Source organism: Danio aesculapii, chromosome 7, assembly GCF_903798145.1.
Source record: "Danio aesculapii chromosome 7, fDanAes4.1, whole genome shotgun sequence".
In the NCBI taxonomy this organism is placed as follows: Eukaryota; Metazoa; Chordata; class Actinopteri; order Cypriniformes; family Danionidae; genus Danio; species Danio aesculapii.
This window is the reverse complement of record NC_079441.1, coordinates 33,258,269-33,279,031: the sequence shown is the minus strand read 5'-3', so window position 1 is coordinate 33,279,031 and position 20,763 is coordinate 33,258,269. Positions and strand designations below refer to the sequence as shown.

General features: G+C 39.4%; 1 protein-coding gene across 6 annotated transcripts in view; it reads right to left on the bottom strand.

Moving 5' to 3' along the window:
- Window positions 1–20,763, bottom strand: part of fhod1 (formin homology 2 domain containing 1) — a 78,561-nt gene that overhangs the window by 2,305 nt on the left and 55,493 nt on the right. For 4 of the 6 annotated variants that reach the window (XM_056461744.1, XM_056461745.1, XM_056461747.1 and 1 more), the window contains 12 exons: window positions 15,173–15,265; window positions 12,216–13,162; window positions 10,901–11,056; window positions 10,484–10,666; window positions 9,013–9,132; window positions 6,371–6,532; window positions 5,885–6,075; window positions 5,521–5,713; window positions 3,726–3,894; window positions 2,644–2,706; window positions 2,450–2,524; window positions 1,961–2,134 (listed from right to left, as the gene is read on the bottom strand). In XM_056461744.1, coding sequence (XP_056317719.1) covers window positions 1,961–2,134; window positions 2,450–2,524; window positions 2,644–2,706; window positions 3,726–3,894; window positions 5,521–5,713; window positions 5,885–6,075; window positions 6,371–6,532; window positions 9,013–9,132; window positions 10,484–10,666; window positions 10,901–11,056; window positions 12,216–13,162; window positions 15,173–15,265 — 2,526 coding nt within the window. The remainder of the gene's footprint in view (window positions 1–1,960; window positions 2,135–2,449; window positions 2,525–2,643; window positions 2,707–3,725; window positions 3,895–5,520; window positions 5,714–5,884; window positions 6,076–6,370; window positions 6,533–9,012; window positions 9,133–10,483; window positions 10,667–10,900; window positions 11,057–12,215; window positions 13,163–15,172; window positions 15,266–20,763) is intronic. The other 2 variants (XM_056461746.1, XM_056461750.1) reach the window with 2 other exon arrangements.

The window sequence follows — 20,763 nt, the reverse complement described above, 5'->3', positions numbered from 1 at the left end:
TCTCGCACGCCCCCATATTGGATGTAACCCCAAACCATGATTTTTCCTTTACCAAATCTGACTGACTTCTGTGAGAATCTTGGGTCCATGCAGGTTCCAGTAGGTCTAATTTCAATTCTATTGTTAATGTTATTATTGTAGTTGTTGTTATTGTTTTAAGGTCACAAGTGGTTGTGTCAGCATTTCACTGCATATCATACAGTGTATGACTCTGTATGTGACAAATAAAATTCATTCATTTTATTTTCAGCTTAGTCCCTTTATTAATCTGGGGTCGCCACAGCGGAATGATCCGCCAACTTATCCACCATATGTTTTATGCAGCGGATTCCCTTCCAGCTGCAACCCATCTCTGGGGAACACACATACACTCTCATTCACACACATACACTAAGGACAATTTTAGCTTACCCAATTCACCTGTACCACATGTCTTTCGCTGCTTCGCCACAAATAAAATGAGAATTTATTTATTTATTTATATTTATTTGATGGCATCTTTGTTTGAAGTTTATAAGAACACTTGAGAATTACTATTATTAACCTTACTCGGAGAAGTAAAATACTGAATTATTTTAAATTCATAATTTCATAAAGTGAAATATTGGAAGACAATTTGTTTTAGAAATAAATTATGATACTAATATAACCTCATGAATAAGTTTTAGAGAGAGAGAGAGAGAGAGAGAGAGAGAGAGAGAGAGAGAGAGAGAGAGCATTTTGAATTTATTGCCATACCAACTTTTCCGGCTATTTCATGGCAAAACCAGCTCACACTGACAACATTTTATAAATATCCCATTTCTATAACAACAATAATAATAACAATAATAATAATTATTATTATTATTATAGAAGAAGACGACAACATCAACAGCAATAAATAATGCATAAAATAAAGATATAAAATGTTTTTTTAGGTTTATATTCAATAAAAAAAGTCTCTCCAGATAAAAATTATTGACTGATAACATAAAAAAAAGGGCATTCCTAAGGTAAAGGTTTAACACTTTAATTTCAATATTGACATTTTGGGGAACTTCTGCTTTGAGTAAATGTGGATGATTTTTTCAAAAAGCATTTCTGATATGTAAAAGGTAGAGGGGAGAAAAATCTATTTCATTGCATTATCCATTAGAGCATTTCATGTCATAATTACAGTAATTTTAAGATGACAACAGGTTATGTTTTGCTATGCGTTTCCACAGAAAACTTCCTAAATTCCTAGCCTCACTATGTGAACAGCTCTATCAGTGTCTAAATAAATCTGTCAGGTGGTACAGAGGTTGCAGGGTACACACCTTAATTCTCAGAAAATTTCTGAAAAGTCGTAACCGTAAATATGACATGGCAAGAACACACCTATTGTCTATAGTGTAATGGTGCTAGAAACTATGTTCAAAATAAGTAGCTTTCTGATGGTCAGTATGACAAAAAAAATAAAACATTTAACTGTAAATCCCCCTTTTGCAAAATTCCCAATCAAATGAAATAGAATAACTGTGACCATGCCTTAAGATACACCAGAACCAGACAGAAAAGATGGAACCAGCATATTTAACTAAAAAAAAAAATCTCATAGATGTATAAAATAATTTTTAGGTTTGGTGTTTGGAGCTTTTGCCTTAAAAAAAAAACAAGTACAGTTCCAAGAACGTGCCCTACAAAAGGCTCTTTGTGGTGTTTGATTTCTGTGTTGTCTGGCAGTTCAGTCTGGAAGAAGCTGAAGTAAAAAGGTGCTACGATACGGATCTGACAGGGAGATTTAGGGGCTTTCAAAAGCTAAGCAATAGTAGAAGCCAGATTAGGTTGTGTTTTGGACACAGGTAGTGTTGAATGCAAACAGTGACTAAATCCTTAATCTCATCCCCCAGGTTTAAGGCTAAAACAACCTTCAGAAATGGTTATAAAGTTCAGTGGTCAAAAAAAAAAACTGCACTGACAGTCAATATCTACTCACATGACTTTCGGTTAAGCCGCGAGCGTTTCCTTGTTTTTGGACTAGACGCTCTCTCATTGGGATTCTGGGTGACAGACTTTACCAGACGATCCATGATCTCATCTGTGGCATCGTCCTGTGAGCTGGCGCTGTCCTCTTTGGCTACACACATGTGTGTGCTTAGCCTGCCCACACCTGTGTAGAAATACAACAAATCTATCAGATATTTGCTGAATAACAGTAGAAACAGATCCAAGATCTTGAATGAGTGAGGCTGGTATTGCTTGGCGACAAACTGAGGAGTATCATTCATTTGCTTCACAGACATTTAGGCAAATAAGAAACGGATGCAATTCATTTTCAATCTACGGTCTATTGTTCCAGAGTTTTCATATCCTTCTTTATTATCATTGAATTAGCCCTCTAAAATCACTTCAAAAGAACTGTTTAGTCCACAATAAATCTGTTAGTTGAGCAGACCCACTCCATGCAGCCTGTGCATAGCTCTACCTTCATCGTCCTCTTCCCGTGCTGACTGGCTCTCTACTGGTGAAGTATGAGCGCTGTCAGAGTCACAAGGCTCCTCTGTGAGATCAAAGGAGCCAACCGTAATGCTCTCATTAATTATCATATTTTAGGATATGTTAAAAGCTACACAAGTGCTTTTTCTTTATACACATCCATGCATCACACAAACTCTATACCTTCATCACTCCATTGAAGAGAGGGAGAAACTGGAGATGTGTCACCAGCAGTAGTAAGAATCTCTATAAAAAAATCCCTCAAATAAATATGATTAAAAATATATGTATTAGTTTGAGTAATTATTTGAGTAATCATTTGAGGATTAATTTTAGTGCACCAAAATAAACCAAAACATTATGCATTTTGTGTAGAAATAGCCTTTTTTCACTTTAATAGTTTAGCACCACATTGGTGTTGCTGCTTAAACATTAGTATATAGATTTTTAGAGTTCTATAATGTACATTCCCACCTGATTTGAGTCAAACAGGCCTCTATAAACCTTATCAAACATTATCTCAAAATTCATTGGCCAATGGCAGCAATATTACTCAAGATAGACAGGTGCCCTCAAAGTCATGGAACTTTGGACAAAGACACAGCATCTAAATTTTCAAATGCTTGCACAAACACTCGTGTAGTACAAACATTTGATTTTTTTACACTTACTGCACCACCAAGCTTCACACTTGAACTCCCAATAACAATGAATATCTTTACAAAACAATTATTATTACTATTATTATTACTATTATTATTATATTATTTTTTAAAAAGCATTTGACAGTCTAGACTGGAATTTCACAAATGAAATATGGAGAATGCGGCAAAAGGAAACAACTCAGCTCAAAATGTTTAACAAAAATATTTCAATCTTTCCTACTCAGGACTTCACATTGCCTTTTTTATAATCTGTTATGACATTTACTAGCATATTGCTCGCTAAAAATGAGTAAAAATGGTCTCTACAATGATAATCAGTATTCATTACAAAATTAAATTGTATATCAGTGTTAGGTAACTAAACCTGTTGTGGAACCTGGAGTTCTCCATATTGCTGAAGATCTACCTCTCTGCAATGTTTATTTTGTAACTTTAATCAAACAAATGTAGATCAGCTAATGAATATTTTCAAAGCAGTAATGCTAAAGGAGAGCAAGACGAAAACTCTACAGGATGATAGAGCAGCAGCAGGAGGACTGTCTGTCACAGGGCTGAATTCATAACTCTTAAATCTGGATTTGCAGTGTTGTTCTCTCTTACTTCGTACGGCACGGCTCCTGCGCAGCAGCTTGTTGTCGTTGTTGGCGATAAGCAGGTTTTTCATGTTTTCATGCTCCTCCTGGGCTGGCTCTGATTCTACTGCTGAAGACACTGGGGATGGGCTGCTTTCCAGAGACAGCTCTGTAACTGCTCCAGAAAACTTCTCTGTCTGTGGGGGGGGGATAGTTAAGAGAATGATTAGTTACTGTCTGAATCTACTCATATGATGATTGTATGTGATACAGGGGGGTTGTGGACAATGAACACTTAAATGAACACCCTGGTATATCAATATCAGTTACACTGCATTGACAACATTTGTGGCAAAATGTCAATAAGAACGAAATTGGAGGGGGGGACGCTGTCACAGGCCTTGCTAAATGGTTTTACACTTCAAACTGCTCAGTGTTTAGACATGGACCACCATTTGTGGGTCTTTAAGACCTTGAACAGAGGAGAGTTAAACTGCTCGAGACTGAGAAAGGACTAATAAACTACTACTGTATCACTAACAATAAAAGTTACAAATTATTAAAAATATAGTACACCCAAAAACCTTATTTCACCCTGTATTCCATTTCAAAAACACACTGTAATAAAAAAATTAAATTTAAAAAATTAAATTTAAAATATTTAACAAAAATCCTGACCTTGACCCTTTCGTCTTGCATGACTATACATTTATCTATTAGCAGCAATGTTCACTCTGGCTTGCCCACAAAAAGCAACGAGCCAGCATTAAAAATACATGGAACAAAAATCCATGAAATGGCATGAAAAAGTATCAGTGTAGCTGTAGGGTTGAGCATCTCCACACTGGAGCTCGGGTTGTCAGAATGAAGTCCTTGCACACTCAGTACAAAGGTTTTGAAAAAGAAAAAATAATAAGTCCATTCAATCCTGATATGATGTAGAGAGGAAGAAGAGATGACAATCATATTAAGAATCAGTGGAATGATCCAGAGATCCAATTAATTAATCATTTATTTTTTATTTATTTCATAACAGATTAATATTTCTGATGCAGTGTATGAACATTTTTGACCCAACGTGAGGTCAATTATTTAATATGTGAAAATTGTGGACGACAATTTTGAGCTTTGTACAACAAACAAAACAGGTAAATATACTGATAACATGCTAAATCTATACATTTAGATTTCTTGAAACTTGTGTGTGTTACTTCTGGGTGAATTGGAGTGGACTGCGTACATCATGAATGCGCAGTTGTGCAAAAGACTAATGTTCAAGGTCAGAACATTTGTTAAATAAATAATAAATCAAATTTGGGTTTGTTTTGAACCAAATCACTATTGTATACCAAACTTGAATATATGAACATGGCTTATGTTATATAGGGTCATTCTTTGATACTTTTGTGTCTTTCTTATAAACCTGCTGGTCAATATTATTTACTGAAATTAATAGAGTGAACAGGACATTTCCTAAATGTGTGATCTGAAAAAGATATACAGCTTTAAAACAACACCCTTTAAACTATCTAACTAAAGATTGAGCAATAATTTAGTCTTGTGTACTTTACATAAACATCTTCTACATAAACATGTATTCAAGGATAAAATAATTCAAGCATATACTAAATAAATAAATAAATACAACAACATGAAACTCTATGATCCTCGTTTTTCTAACATGATTACTATTTTGTCAATTTTGCAGGGTGTGTGTAAACCTGATGGAATTAGACTAATGAAATAAACTGTCGAACATTTAAGCGTAATCCACGTATGCTTTCAATTCATGAAAATATTCTGAAGAGCTTTTGATTGCACACCTCAGTGATCAGCTTGCCCCGGGTTTTGGTGCGCTCTCGGTGGACGGCGCGCTTGCGTTTCTGAGTGAGGACTCTCTCACGTGTGGTGCGATACTCCAGGGCAAACTCACTGATGATCTTACAGAAATGAGTCACTTTAGTGTCCCGCACCGAATATGAGGGATGACCCAAGTACAACAGGAAAGAATGAAACCTGCAGAGTGAAAGCAGCAGAAATGAATATACCTTCCGGTTCAGTTTAATTAAAACATTAACCAAACAACATTCATGCTTATCAGCTTACAGCAAGGATCGAAAACAATTTGGTAATTTAATTTAACATGTTGAATTGAAATAAATAACCATAGTTTATCATGTATTTTACCTGTTAATAATGCGTCTGTGCACTACTTTTAGGATGATGATTCTTTCAGTACAGTCTTTCAGGAATTCAGTCATTTTGTTTTTTAAGTTGGGTTTAGTTTCATGCTTGGCCACAACTTTAAGGTTGTCCCAGGACGTTTTGCATTTTCTTTCCAACTGAATCAGGTTTTCGGATAATTGCTCAAACTCCACCTATGATAAAAGGCAAGGCAGGAGTGATAAATGATGACAATAAATGCTAAATAGATATTTCCATAAGCGCCTTCAATGGCAGAAACAGAACCAAAAAAGAAACCCATGAACACAGCAGTTCCTTCCCGAGTTATAATGCCAACCTTTACAAGATGTGCTACAGAAACAGAGCAGCTGCTATAAAAGCCTACAAGATGGATAGCATGAAAACCCCAGCACCATTTAATAATTAATGTTACTTTTAAAAGGTATGAAACAAACAGAACAAAGACGCTGCACATAAAGAGTCACCTACTTTAGCAGAGCGTGTGATGGCAGCGATCTCAGAGTAAAGGTCAGTCGTATCTGGGTAATTTTCCACCACAAAATTGCAGGTATGATGAAGCAGAGACTGTCTGTGCACAGTGTCCTTCACCTCGGTCACCTTCTCCAGATAACCAAGCTCAAAGCCCTTCGCCTGTGATACAGATGAGAAACGACATTAAAAATCACCTTGTGATGTTCTGTGAACTACTATGATGGCTTTCTCACTAAATTATATACAAATAGTGTATAAAAATGGCTTATTACAGAACAAAGTATGGCACAAATTAACAGTCAGTTTTTTTACATGCCACTGCAACATACATCAAGACTGAAGAAGAGGTAGTGCTGTAAAGACCTGGTTTAATCTGATGACACATTTAATTTATGATTAATGAGATAAAGAAAATATTCCCATATATTTAAATAGCATAAAAATATAATGATAACTATAATAATAAATAAATGAACATTGAAAATAAAGGGTGATAATGTTTTGTTTATTTTGGAGTATGGCACAGGTTTGTCATCTTCTGCTTAACAAGCTCTGATTGGCTATTAGTGTAGTCATCACTTATCAGAAAAATAAAAATAAACACTCACTAAGTGACCAGTAATATAATTCAATCCATATTTTAATATAGTGTCAAATGCAACTCATCCAATCAGGTCTTAGGGTACAAACAATTAGATTTCATTGAAAAAACTAAAATACTGTAAAAAACTGCCAATTTTCACACAATAGAAAAATTACAATAGAAAATAGTTACTTAGTTTAAGAGATATAGAAAAAAACCTGTGGTCCTTTGGGATTTACACTCTTTGAGAGTCAAAAACATAAAAAGGAAAAACAAAATGAATATTCATGGCTCCGGAAAATACAATAAGTTTTTATGAAGTAAATCATTTTAAGCCTGGATAAATAGTTCTGCCAGTGTTCACCTTTTATTTATATATTTTTTCCTGTAAGCTTTTTTTGCCTCAAAGTACCAGTGCTCATTGACTTTAATGACATGTAATGAATCTCCAAGGACCATAGTTTAAGCTAAAAAAATAAAAATAAATAAAAATAAAAAGGTGGTCCAGAGTGTATTTTTAAGGCTTTTGTTTTTTAAGATGCAAAGTAATGTGTGCTCATTATTCATTTGTAGAAAAAATACATATATCACAGTATTTTTTAATATACCTTACATTGATTATATACAGCTACTCAGCTAACATGAAAACGACTTATAATAGTTCCTTTGAATGCCCTAACATGCCCTAACATCAAGAGGCTCTAACATGATGTGCCCTAACATGCCCTAACATCAAGAGGCTCTAACATGATTAGCGAATAGGCTCCACATCACCAGGAAAAGCATCACTCCTCCAATAGCATGCTCTTTGTCTCTGCTGTGTAAATACTGTCATTCAGAGTAGCTGTTAGCCACAGCAGTTTAAGCCTGAATCAGACAGAAAATGAAGAGGACACAGCTGAACCTCATGCCTGTTATCTAAAACAAAAAATCTGCCAAGTGTCTTTCACAAATATTCGCATAATAAGCATGTGTAAATAATATGAAAGTTCTCATATCTTTTGCGAGTTAATTGAGATGTAGAATGCAGTGAAAGCAGCCGCATAGTTTCATGGATAAATGTGATTTTGTAGCTAAATTGTTAGCGGTGCCAAACAGCATTTCCTGTTGTTTACATCCTTGTTTACTTCCTTGCAACCACATACAGTTCACGCCAGAAACTGTGCATGTAATAGATCAATTTTAACAAATAAAATACAGGTTGTGCCTTTATAATCCACAGCTTCTTCGATTCTGGTTGGAGCTGCTCCTTCTTTGAAAAGTTTTTAGCCGAATCCAGCACTGAACTGGGAGAGATTCTGGAAGTTATCCTTTGTCAAATGCTAGAGCTATATATATTTTTTATAATTCTCTGGGACATAAATAAAATTAAACTTTAAGCACTTCTCTCTTTGTGCCGTGTCCTTATGATGCCCAAATTTAGAAGGCATTTTAGCCTTCTCTGCTATAACATTACAGCGCCTCTGGCCACGACCCTTTGCTGCGCAGGGTGAATGCGTGTAATCGGAACCATTTGTGACCTCATTAACCTGGATGTATTTGTAGTCCCCAAACTTTGTTTACTGTAGGCTTTGCTAGGCTTACTATGTAAAAGCCAATGACTCCTATTGCATTGAACTTTGAAAGTCTTACATTCAGTTCACACAGCTACATTACACATGAACTAAAGAATAAAATATGATATCGTAGTGGACCACCCCTTTAATGTTCCACTGACGCAAAAAAGGCATCTACATCTACAGCGTAAACTACAGCAACAGCACATTTTCATATTTGAGTAACCCATCACTTTAAATTTAAAAATAAGTGTGTCTGTCATGGTTCAAAACAACAAAAAAGTTCCACTAATAATAGTGATCGGCATCTTCCAGGTCAAGAGGTCATAAACATTCTACAACAGAGAAAATGTGCCATGCCGGGTCTTGATCATATCTAATCCTCTACAGGCAACAGCAACAGATTAAAGCGTCTGCATACTGTAGATCTGCTCTGGATAATGGCATGTGTCTGTCAGACTGTAGGTACAGTACCTCTGCAGAAGAGGTGAAGCACTTACCCTTGAGCTGTTTAGGAAGTTGCCAATGGCCAGTAGTGTTGCTAGGATACGTTTGAAGGTTTTGTTCTTGGCGAGTTGTTCCATGCCCTGCTTCAGGTCAAAAAGTGGCTCTGCAATCTCCTGCAACAATTATGGGTGAGGGACAGAAGGAGGAGGACACAGACGGAGAAAGAATGTTGGGAAATTAAAGCCAAGCTGGAAACACACTAAAGTCATTAACAATCAAGGTTGACAGAACTGCGTGTAAGCATACAATGTTTCTTTTTTAGTACAGTAATCAGGCTGAATGCAATACTAAAACACAATATGACTGTGTGTAAATCTGAAAATGGACAGAAGGATATTTAAATATGGACATACTGCTCAAGCTCACTGACACAACAAGAAATATAAAGCATGATATCAGTTCAATAGATATTTGTTAGTCATACTAAAACAGAATTTTTGTTGTTTAATTAGTAAGTGTATTGACGTTTACATCAACATAATTCAAGTATTTCAACATTGTACAATCGTTTTTAATGCAGCTAATCTAATCAGATCTTAGAGTAGGAACAACCAGAATAAAAAAAGTTATTATAGAAATAAATCAATTTTTAAATATACTTAAAAAGATATTTTTTACTATAAATGATCATTTTTCATAACAAAAATATTTTATTCACATTAAAATGAAATACTAGGTTTTTTGTATATTAGATCCCCCAAACTTTTGCCTAGAGCTCTACTCACACCATGTAATTTCAGAAATGATTTGGTTGTTTTAAACCATTTTGGCCAAATTCGGGAAAAGCTAAAATATTCCTGAAATCCTAAGCTAATATCTGTGATTGTTATTGTTGCTAATATTTTTGATTGTTGCTTTGACATGTTCATTGACAGCCGCTTAATGGCAGTTGTGATCAAATCTTCCCTCAGATTAAGCTCTGGCAGTGTCAGAAGACTTAAGCCTTGACATCAGCTACGACAATAACCAATAGGAGCGCTAAATCTGATAATGCAAACTTCAAACCAATGCGTGAAAAATCAAAACTTTTGCTGGTTTTATTATTGAGACACGCTGTGAGTAAAATTACCACTAGAGTTTGCTTATGCTTGCCGCGAGGTATTATGTCAGAAGGCAGAATAGTAAATGTGTCACAGGTATTTGAAATTCAGGTGAGTTTTCTTGCTCGTATTTTTTCCATTTGGCACACCTTTATTGTCATTCAGTCTGACTTCATGGGAGCTGAGATCTTACAGTATGACATAGAAGTAATTTTCGTGAAATCTTACATGCTACAATTGTGTAAGATTATAAAAATTTTTTGCAGTGAGGCAGACTTAACTAGAAATATTTATAAAGTGAAATACAAAAATATCCAAACATAACTTATATAAATAACCCTTTCATAATGACAATACTATTGAAGAAAACTGTTTTTGATTAATGTTTTTATTATTAAAATAGGACTTATTCCCCTGCACTGACCTTCTCAAGGGTCTCATAGTTGAGTTTGAAGGCCCAGAGCTGTAATCTGGCTGTTAGGCCGCTGATAGAGGACAGTGTGAGTAGGAACTGCTCTGCGCTGCCCAGTGGTACATCCGGATTGGCCAGCTGCGCCTCCTGAATCTTCTGTTTCTCTTCCTCTGTCGGCGTCATGGTCAGGATTTTCTAAAGACACAGTGTGAAAGCAAAGACCTTTGGTACAAGACCATATTTGATTTCTTAAATTAATCACTAAAAAACATGTCAATTAAATAATTTACCTATTTATTTCAAGTGAATTGAAAGGCCAAAAAGACTTATATTTATTGTCAATAGAGAAATGTACTGTATGTACAGTTTGCAAAAACAAATTTTAAGTGAGCCACTACTGCCCCCCTGTGGGTAAAAGGGCTACAGTACCTCGATGCCTTCTTTACTGATAGCAAACTCGTCAAAGGTGAGGATAGCACTTTTGATCACATGTATAGCAGGCAAAACAGTCATGCCGATGTTGATGGCATTGCTTCTCTTAGGATCAAGCACTGAAATTGCTGCTTTCTTCACCTCAGCACCTTTCTGTAGGAAAAGTAATAAAGGAAATTTAAATGAACAAATCCTTTATAGCATGTGCTGGTCATACAATAGCCTGCATTCAATAGCAGTCATCACCACAGTGACCCCTGATTAATCGAACAACTTAAATGTAAGAAACAAATAGCAAATATAGTAATTTTGTAGACTGTCTCAGTGCATGCCAGATCTGCATTTGTGTGTCTGATTGTTGAATGCTTCATTAAAATGTTTATATAGAGTTTAAGTTTTATTATTATATATAGTTTAATATTTTATATAGAGTATAAGTTTTATTAAATGTAGGTTAAATGCACAAAGGGTTTTAAGCATCAAAACAATAAAAGTGGAATAGAATTTTTTTCTCATTTTGGGGGGACAATTGCAGTGTATTTGGATTGATAGTTTTTTATTTTCAGCAAAAAATATTGACTATTATACATTTTCACCATGATTTACATCTTTTTACACCAAGATGCCATTCAGTGTAACAACAGTTACATATTAAAAATCTTGTCAGACATATTTATAACAAGAATAATTCAATAACATTTTAAAACATCATTAAGAATCACCGTGCAGCTCAAAAACACTAATTATCATTTTAAATATTTATACATTGATCTTTTGAAATTCTCAAATTAACCATCTGTCAAGTTTTTTTTATTATTAAAAACATATAATAGTTCATTCTGGAGTTTTTTTTCACAGCTTTTGTCACAGCATTTTTGTAAGAATGAGGTCTGGACTTAGACTGGACTATTGCAACACCTTGATTGTTTGTTGTCTTTTCTTTGCTGGTGTGCTTGGTAGCATTGTCTTGTTGCATGACCAAATTTTGGCTTTAGCAGTGTGATTTCTGTGTGATTTCTGCTGATTAAAGCATTTCATTAGCATTGCCTGACTTATTGCTATAAATTTGTATTCATCTGATGCTTTATGTTCCAAATATTTAGTAAATATCTGTCAAAGAATTGTCCTAATATGGAAAAATTTGAATTTCATAGGATGTCCTAACTTTCTTACATGACTGTATATGATGCATAAACAGTGTACCTTCACTATATATATATATATATATATATATATATATATATATATATATATAATTATCTTTTTTTATACAGATAAATAGAAAATAAATAGAGTTATATGCTCATTGCACCTTTGCTACTGGAAGATCCTTTCCCTTTGACTCAAAAAGGTGCTCCAGCTTGGCTGTATCAACATCCACTTTATCAAGTGAAGCCCACACTGTTCCCCTCCCAAACTTGCACTTCCTGGGGCTGTCAGATTGCTTCAGCTCCTTCCAGAACAACTTTACTGTTTTCCGTTTCTTCACAAAAGCTGGATCCATCCCCTGAGATGGGGACATGGAGAAGAGTCCCGGAGGAGGAGGAATGCTCAAACCTCCAGGAGGAGGAGGTGGAGGAGGAGGAGGAGGTGAAGCCACACCAACAAATCCAGGTGGAGGAGGAGGAGGTGGAGGTGGTGAAAACAGACCAGCAGGTCCAGGTGGAGGAGGTGGTGGAGGAGGAGGAGGAGGAGCAGAACCCAGTCCTGGCACTGGAGGAGGAGGTGGAGGTATTCCATTAGACAGGCCAGTATCAAAAGTGTCTATATCCAGCACATCAATATCCTCCTCCTCCATCAGATCTGAGAAATCAAGATCTTTAATCCGCAGAGGTCTGGAGCTGGGCTGCAGTTTCTCCCAGACATCCTGACTCCCTCTGGACAGTGGTGTCATCAAGGTTTTCTCCAGACTCTGTGAATGCATTTCGGCTTCAATACTGTACTGTGGACGCAGCTTCTTTAGCTTCTGTTCCTCTGCTAATCTGGCACGAGCAGCGTCAGCTGTGCCACCCAGACTCTCCAGCTCTGCCCGCCGGGACGGGTCCTCTGTGGTTTGAGAAGACAGAGAATGCAGTTTGGAGAGCCGCCCCGCCATGCTGCTGATCCCATGGCCCTCAAGTGCACTTTCCAGACTGGGACTTTTTAGAGCTCCGGAGCTGCTGTTGTTTTTGGAGAAGAGCATGTCCAGCATGAACTTCTTGTGTTCAGAGAGGGTGCTGTGCTGCTCTGCTGTGCTGCCCTGACGTTGCAAACCACCCTCTAGAGGAATCACAACATAACATTCAGTGCTGCAGTGAAAACAATGTCTTTTATCATCATATTTGTTAACTGTAATCATGAAATTTTTGATATTTGTAATTTTATCCATCCTAAAATTAGTCAATAAAAATACAACAAATATTAAGAGTTAGTAATATTAATACCCTCAATAAATAAATAAATAAATAAATAAATAAATAAATAAATAAATAAATAAATAAATAAATAAATAAATAAGTAAATAAATGATTAAATAAATAAAGAAATACTTTTCCCCTTCACAATAAGTTGCCAGAAATTGGCAGGTTTGTATGGAGTTCCATTAGGTGTTTATAATATTTTTTATTCCAAGATCTGTAAAGTTACATTCGACTCAATAAACTTTTGTTAACCACATTAAGCCATTTTACTCACATCTGACAGTTTTAAGAATGAATTTGTTGATTTTTCAATGTTGAATGTTTATACAATTAAAAACTATTTAGCTTCAAAACTTTTGGAGTAATATTTGTAATTTTGTAAACACACAAACAAACCGACAAATTTTAAATCAACAAATTTAATTTACAAATCATATTTACAAATTTTAAATGCACTATGAGGGTTAAAACATCAATAATTAAAAAAGAATATATGATTTAGCAAATGTCTATTGATCATACTGTACATTATTATAGGATGATATGTACATTTTTATTTAGCATTTACAATTAATGCTTTTAATACACTATTTATTTACACAAAATAATATATAATTAATAAAAAAATAAAATAAAGATAAGATTTGTCAGGTAATGACCATAACGAGAATATGTTTATCTGCTGAAAGATACTAACACTGATCAAAATGATTAGTCTATCAAACAATGTACAGCAGCACTCACATCTGCTGCACCACAATCAATCAGACAATAATTTAACAGATCCACAATTGATCAACATATAGTGACTTCATCCAAAAAGAAACATCCTACAGTACCTTCAAAGTAGCCAGTGGAAGCACAGATTATATTGTTTCTGCATGTTACTATCCTCTAATTTTAGAAAACTCAGTGCAGACCACCAGCAGTAACTGCTAACAGTAACTGCTAAAGCACTAACAGCATTGCATCCTCTAGTGTTAACTGCCTAAACCGCTCAATAAGCCAAAACGGAAACAAAAAAGAGGAGATCCCCTCCTACAAGTCTAAACAATTTACATATCTGCCCTCATTTGCAGCTAATTTACACTCCCAGGACGACGAGTCTGTTAGTGGCTGTGTCATTTACAACAAGGCCACTAGAGGAAGAGATGGAATCACTCAAATAGTTCCACTTTAAATATTTCTGCTGGAAATAAAGCTGTTGACCTCCCAAAGAAGTCCTCCCTGACACAGAAATGCTCAAATATTGCTCTGCGTGTGAGATTTACACTGAGCTGAAAGCTGAATAAAGAAACCCACAGGTCAATAGATGGCAAGTGGAGTAAAAGAAAGGTGTTTATTACATTAGTTTTACACAAAAATCCATGTCTCCTCTGACTAGATGCTTGAAAATGCTACTGAAATTTAGTTTTTTTAGAGTAACTGGCAAAGCAGAATAGTGAATTAGAAATGTAGACATTTGTTTAAAAGTATGTTCATGCACTGCAAAAATGCTTTTTTATCGATTTTGTCTTGTTTCTAATCCAAATATCTACAAAAATCTTAAATCAAGAACAATTTTCTAGACAAGCAAACCATATTGTCTTGTTTTTTAGAAATAATAAGTCAAAATTAAGTTTTAAATTAAAACAAGCAATAAGATAAGCAAAATAATCTTATATAATTCTGAAAAAATGTGATTATTTAGATAGTTTTATGGAAAAACTCACTTCATTTAGAAATAGTATTTCTGAAAAGAAGTCAATATTATTTACTTGTCTAGAAAATGCTTCTTGATTTAAGATTTTTTTTAGATATTTGGACTGGTAACAAGACGAAAAACTAATTATTTTGGGTGTGCTGGTGATGTTGGAATTAAATCTCTTGCCTGCTTCATTGTGGGCTGTCGTCGTGTCCTCTGGCAGCTCCAGGGTGTGCCTGCTCACGTTCTCCCCTTGAGACTCCTGACCACTAATAGATCCTGCAAGACAAACAATGGGAAACTTTGAAAAGGGGGGGTAAAAAGAAACAAGTGTCACAAAGAAAGATCTAGCAGTGCCTAAAACATACATAACTGAAAATTAAAACCTGAAGGCAAATATGCAAACCAAAATAAATCACTGCTGTCCCCACCATGTTTCAAAAAAGAAACAACATTTAGAGTTCATGTTATGCGTGGCACCTCATAAAGCATATAATACATCTAAAGACATCCAAAGGACTGTCATGGATTGGTCAGGCTCTCACGACCCCCACTCACGAAGATCACCATCACCTGACTTCTAATGAGCACACAGCTGCATCACATTCACGAGCACCAGATAAAAGCACAGCACTCCAGTCGCTCATTGTCCGGGCTCGTCTCGACGAAAGCGGACAACTGAGCGACCACTCAGCGTAGTCATCCTCAGCTAAACAAACGATTTACTTACCTGTTCTCTTTGTATTCCTCCTAGTCTTCCTGGTCCTCCCGAATCGTCCTGTCTTCCAGTCCTTCCAAGTCTGTGTCATCCTCTGTCAGCTGTATCTGGTGTGTGCTGTCCATCCTCGTGTATTCCTGTTACCCAGCCACGGAGGAAAAGACCCCAACATCATTCCTGATCCTCCTGGCTATCCTTCATGTGCTCCTTGTTGTCATTCAATAAACACCCTAACGTTTCCTTACCTCTGTCTCCTGTCCGCTTCATAACAGAAGCCCGGACCCTTAACGACGACAACATGAGCACCCCCGATCACCTTCAAGAGCTGGTGGACCAGTTGAAGCGGATTCTACAGCCACCAGCTCCACTTTCCAACGCACCACCAGCACCGAGCACTTCCGCCTCCACAGTTTCTTCTTCGGCCCTTCCTTCCAGTCCCATGGCCCGACCAGCGCCCTACTCAGGCGGAGCGGGGGAGTGCAATGGTTTTCTGTTACAATGTTCCCTCATATTCGAAATGCAACCTTCTCTATATCCCACAGATAAGTCGAAGATCGCCTACATCGTATCTCTACTCTCTGGACCTGCACTTAAATGGGCTGAGACGATCTGGAACCAAGCCGGGCCGGTCATGAATTCCATCACTACCTTCACGGAGTATTTCAAAGAGGTGTTTGGACGTTCTGATGGGGAAGTAGCCGCTGGAGAGCAGCTGTATCATCTAAAGCAAGGTACTCTATCTACACAGGAATATGCTCTCCGGTTTCGCACTCTAGCAGCTGCAAGTGGATGGAATGAGAGATCGTTGTTGACCACGTACCGGCTCGGCTTGGAACCCACGCTCCGAATCCAACTGGCCACATTAGATGATACAATGGGTCTGGAGAGATTCATCCAACATTCTCTCCGATGTTCCGATCGTCTCCGTTCCTATCAACAGGACACCATCACCCCCTCGTCTGCACTCCTCCAATCGCCTGAGTCAACAGCCTCTCCAGAACCAGAACCCATGATAATAGAGTCTGGAAGACTGACATCAGCGGAACGACAGAGGAGGCTGACCCGGGGTCTGTGTCTATACTGCGGTGTCAGTGGACACACCCGTATGGAGTGTCCCCTTCGTCCCATTCGGACTTCAGTGAGTGTATTCAGTACGAATATTGAACAATGTAAACCACTTACTACCACCGTACAAATAACTACTGCCTCTATTTCTCTCCTTGTCACAGCCCTCATCGACTCCGGGTCAGCAGGGAACTTCATCTCCCAATCCCTCTGTCGTCAACTCCACCTCCATACTGAGGCGTCCTCGCATATATACCAGATACAACCGATAACCCAGTGCACTCGATCTTCGACCCGTATCCATCGACAATGCGAAGACATCCTTCTTCAAGTGGGGTTGTTACATCAAGAGAGGATTCAATTTCTGGTTCTGGAGGGTGCAAATATGGACATCATTCTAGGGCGCCCGTGGCTGGTGAAGCACGATCCCATCATCTCTTGGGGCACAGGAGAGATAAAGAAATGGGGATCTGGATGTACACCTGCCTGTTTTCCAAATCTCCCTCTTCAAGGTCGGAACCCCATTTCTTTGTTTGCAACATCGGTCGAGAGCCCTCCTGAGAAGCAGTCTATCCACATTCCTAAGGAGTACAGCTCCTTTCATGATGTCTTCTGCCCCAAGAGAGCTTCCCAGCTACCGCCGCATCGGCCATGGGACTGCGCGATCGACCTAGTTCCAGATGCCCAGTTGCCAAGAGGTAGGATCTACCCGCTCTCGCTTCCAGAGAATCAGGCAATGGAAGATTACATAAGGGAGGCTCTGAGTCAGGGGTACATACGTCACTCAAAATCACCAGCCGCCTCAAGCTTCTTCTTTGTGGCCAAGAAGGACGGAGGGCTGCGTCCATGCATCGACTACAGGGTCCTAAATAACGGTACAGTAAAATACCGATATCCCCTTCCTCTGGTACCAGCCGCTTTGGAACAGCTCCGAGAAGCTAAAGTCTTCACTAAATTGGACCTCCGCAGCGCGTATAATCTGATAAGAATACGTGAGGGGGACCAATGGAAGACAGCATTCGTGACCCCTACTGGCCACTATGAATATGAGGTCATGCCTTACGGTCTGGTCAACGCCCCCTCCGTATTCCAAAACTTCATTCATGAAGTCCTCCGGGAGTTTCTTCACCACTGTGTAATAGTGTACATAGATGACATCCTCATTTACTCCCGGAGTGAGGCCGAACATCGCCAACACGTTGCGGAGGTCCTACACACATTGAGAGAACATCACCTCTACCTCAAAGCGGAGAAATGCTCATTCCACCAGAAGTCGATTCATTTCTTGGGATACATCATTGACCAAACCGGTATACGTATGGATGGGAAGAAAATTGAGGCTGTTCTATCCTGGTCAGAACCCACTTCCATTAAGGAGCTCCAGAGGTTTCTTGGGTTTGCTAACTTTTATAGACGGTTTATCAAGGACTACAGCAGGATTACATCACCTCTCACTAATCTCCTCAAGGGTAAACCCAAAGGACTGGAGTGGACCAAAGAAGCAGCCGCAGCCTTCCGCCTTCTTAAGAAGGAGTTCACAAGGGCCCCACTCCTGACTCATCCTGACCCAAATCTTCCTTTCGTGGTGGAAGTGGACGCATCCACCACCGGCGTCGGGGCAGTATTATCTCAACATCATGATACACCGCCCCGACTGCATCCCTGTGCCTATTTCTCTCGGAAGTTGAGCCCGGCGGAGCAGAATTACAGCATAGGAGACAGGGAGCTTCTAGCAATCAAGCTAGCCTTGGAGGAGTGGCGTCACTGGTTGGAGGGAGCCAAACATCCGTTCCAGGTGATCACAGATCACAAAAACCTCCAATACATCAAAGAGGCCAAGAGACTATGTCCACGTCAAGCCAGATGGTCACTTTTCTTCTCACGTTTTGATTTCTCCATTTCCTATCGTCCAGGACCCAAGAATCTAAGAGCAGACGCTCTCTCTCGTTTACACGAGCATCACGATCATGAAGAACTCCCAACGAAGATTCTTCCCGAACACATCTCCATTTGTCCGATCACCTGGAACGCTCCTCCAGTCGTTGCCACTCCGGAAGCCCCTGCTCCGCCGGGATGCCCTCCTCATCGGCAGTTCATACCACCTGAACACCGGGTAGATCTGATCCACTCCTTACATACCTCGCTAGGCACTGGACATCCAGGGATCAACAATACTCTCTCGCTAGTATCCCAACGCTTCTGGTGGCCAAACATGGCAAGGGATGTGAGGCAATATGTTCAGGGCTGTAAGGACTGTGCCCAATCCAAGAGCCCACGTCATCTACCCGCTGGAAAGCTCCATCCCTTGCCGATTCCGAACCGTCCCTGGTCACACCTAGGAGTGGACTTTATCACTGACCTCCCTTCGTCAGAAGGTAATACCTGTATTCTAGTCATAGTAGATAGATTCTCAAAGTTTGTCAAACTAATCCCTCTGAAAGGTCTTCCCACAGCCTTTGAAACTGCCGACAATATCTTTAATCAAGTCTTCAGGTCATTTGGTATTCCAGAAGATATTGTGTCGGACAGAGGTCCACAGTTCATCTCACGTCTATGGAAAGCCTTCTTCAAGCTCCTAGGTGTGGCCGTCAGCCTCTCTTCTGGATATCATCCCCAAACCAACGGGCAGACAGAGAGGAAGATTCAGGAGGTGGGACGGTTCCTGAGGACCTTCTGCAGTGGTCACCAGAACTCCTGGAGCCAGTATTTGGGCTGGGCAGAATATGCCCAAAATTCACTGCGGCAACCCTCCACCGGACTCACGCCATTCCAGTGCGTCCTGGGCTTCCAACCACCGCTCTTTCCCTGGGATGGCGAACCATCTGATGTCCCCGCAGTGGATCACTGGTTCCGGGAGAGCGAGAGAGTCTGGGACGAGGCTCATCAACATCTGCAGAGGGCAGTCCGTCGAAGCAAGGTAACCGCCGATAGGAGAAGGTCTGAAGAACCCAGATACACACCCGGACAAAAGGTGTGGCTATCCACCCGGGACATACGCATGCGACTGCCCTCTCGCAAGTTAAGTCCCCGATTTGTTGGTCCCTTCACCATCGTGGAACAGGTTAACCCCGTCACCTACAAACTACAAGTACCCTCTCACTACCGTATTCACCCTACATTCCACGTATCACTCCTGAAACCCTATCACGATCCTGTTCTTCCCTCCACAGAGCCTGACCACGAAGAGGAACCCCCTCCTCCACTGCTCCTAGAAGAAGGAGCCGTCTACGCAGTGAAGGAGATCTTGCGTTCCCGACGTCGTGGTGGCCAGTTGGAGTACCTGGTGGACTGGGAAGGGTACGGCCCCCGAAGAAAGGACATGGGTTCCCAGAGCTGATATTCTCGATCCTAGTCTCATGGTGGAGTTTCATGAGAGCCACCCTGAGTTCCCAGCGCCTAGAGGCAGAGGGAGACCACCACGGCGTCGGAGGTGTCGGCCCTCAGGAGCGGGCCCTGGGGAGGGGGGTACTGTCATGGATTGGTCAGGCTCTCACGACCCCCACTCACGAAGATCACCATCACCTGACTTCTAATGAGCACACAGCTGCATCACATTCACGAGCACCAGATAAAAGCACAGCACTCCAGTCGCTCATTGTCCGGGCTCGTCTCGACGAAAGCGGACAACTGAGCGACCACTCAGCGTAGTCATCCTCAGCTAAACAAACGATTTACTTACCTGTTCTCTTTGTATTCCTCCTAGTCTTCCTGGTCCTCCCGAATCGTCCTGTCTTCCAGTCCTTCCAAGTCTGTGTCATCCTCTGTCAGCTGTATCTGGTGTGTGCTGTCCATCCTCGTGTATTCCTGTTACCCAGCCACGGAGGAAAAGACCCCAACATCATTCCTGATCCTCCTGGCTATCCTTCATGTGCTCCTTGTTGTCATTCAATAAACACCCTAACGTTTCCTTACCTCTGTCTCCTGTCCGCTTCATAACAAGGACACATTATAGTGTCAAGCTCAATCATTTTTAGCGAATGCTGGCATAAACCTT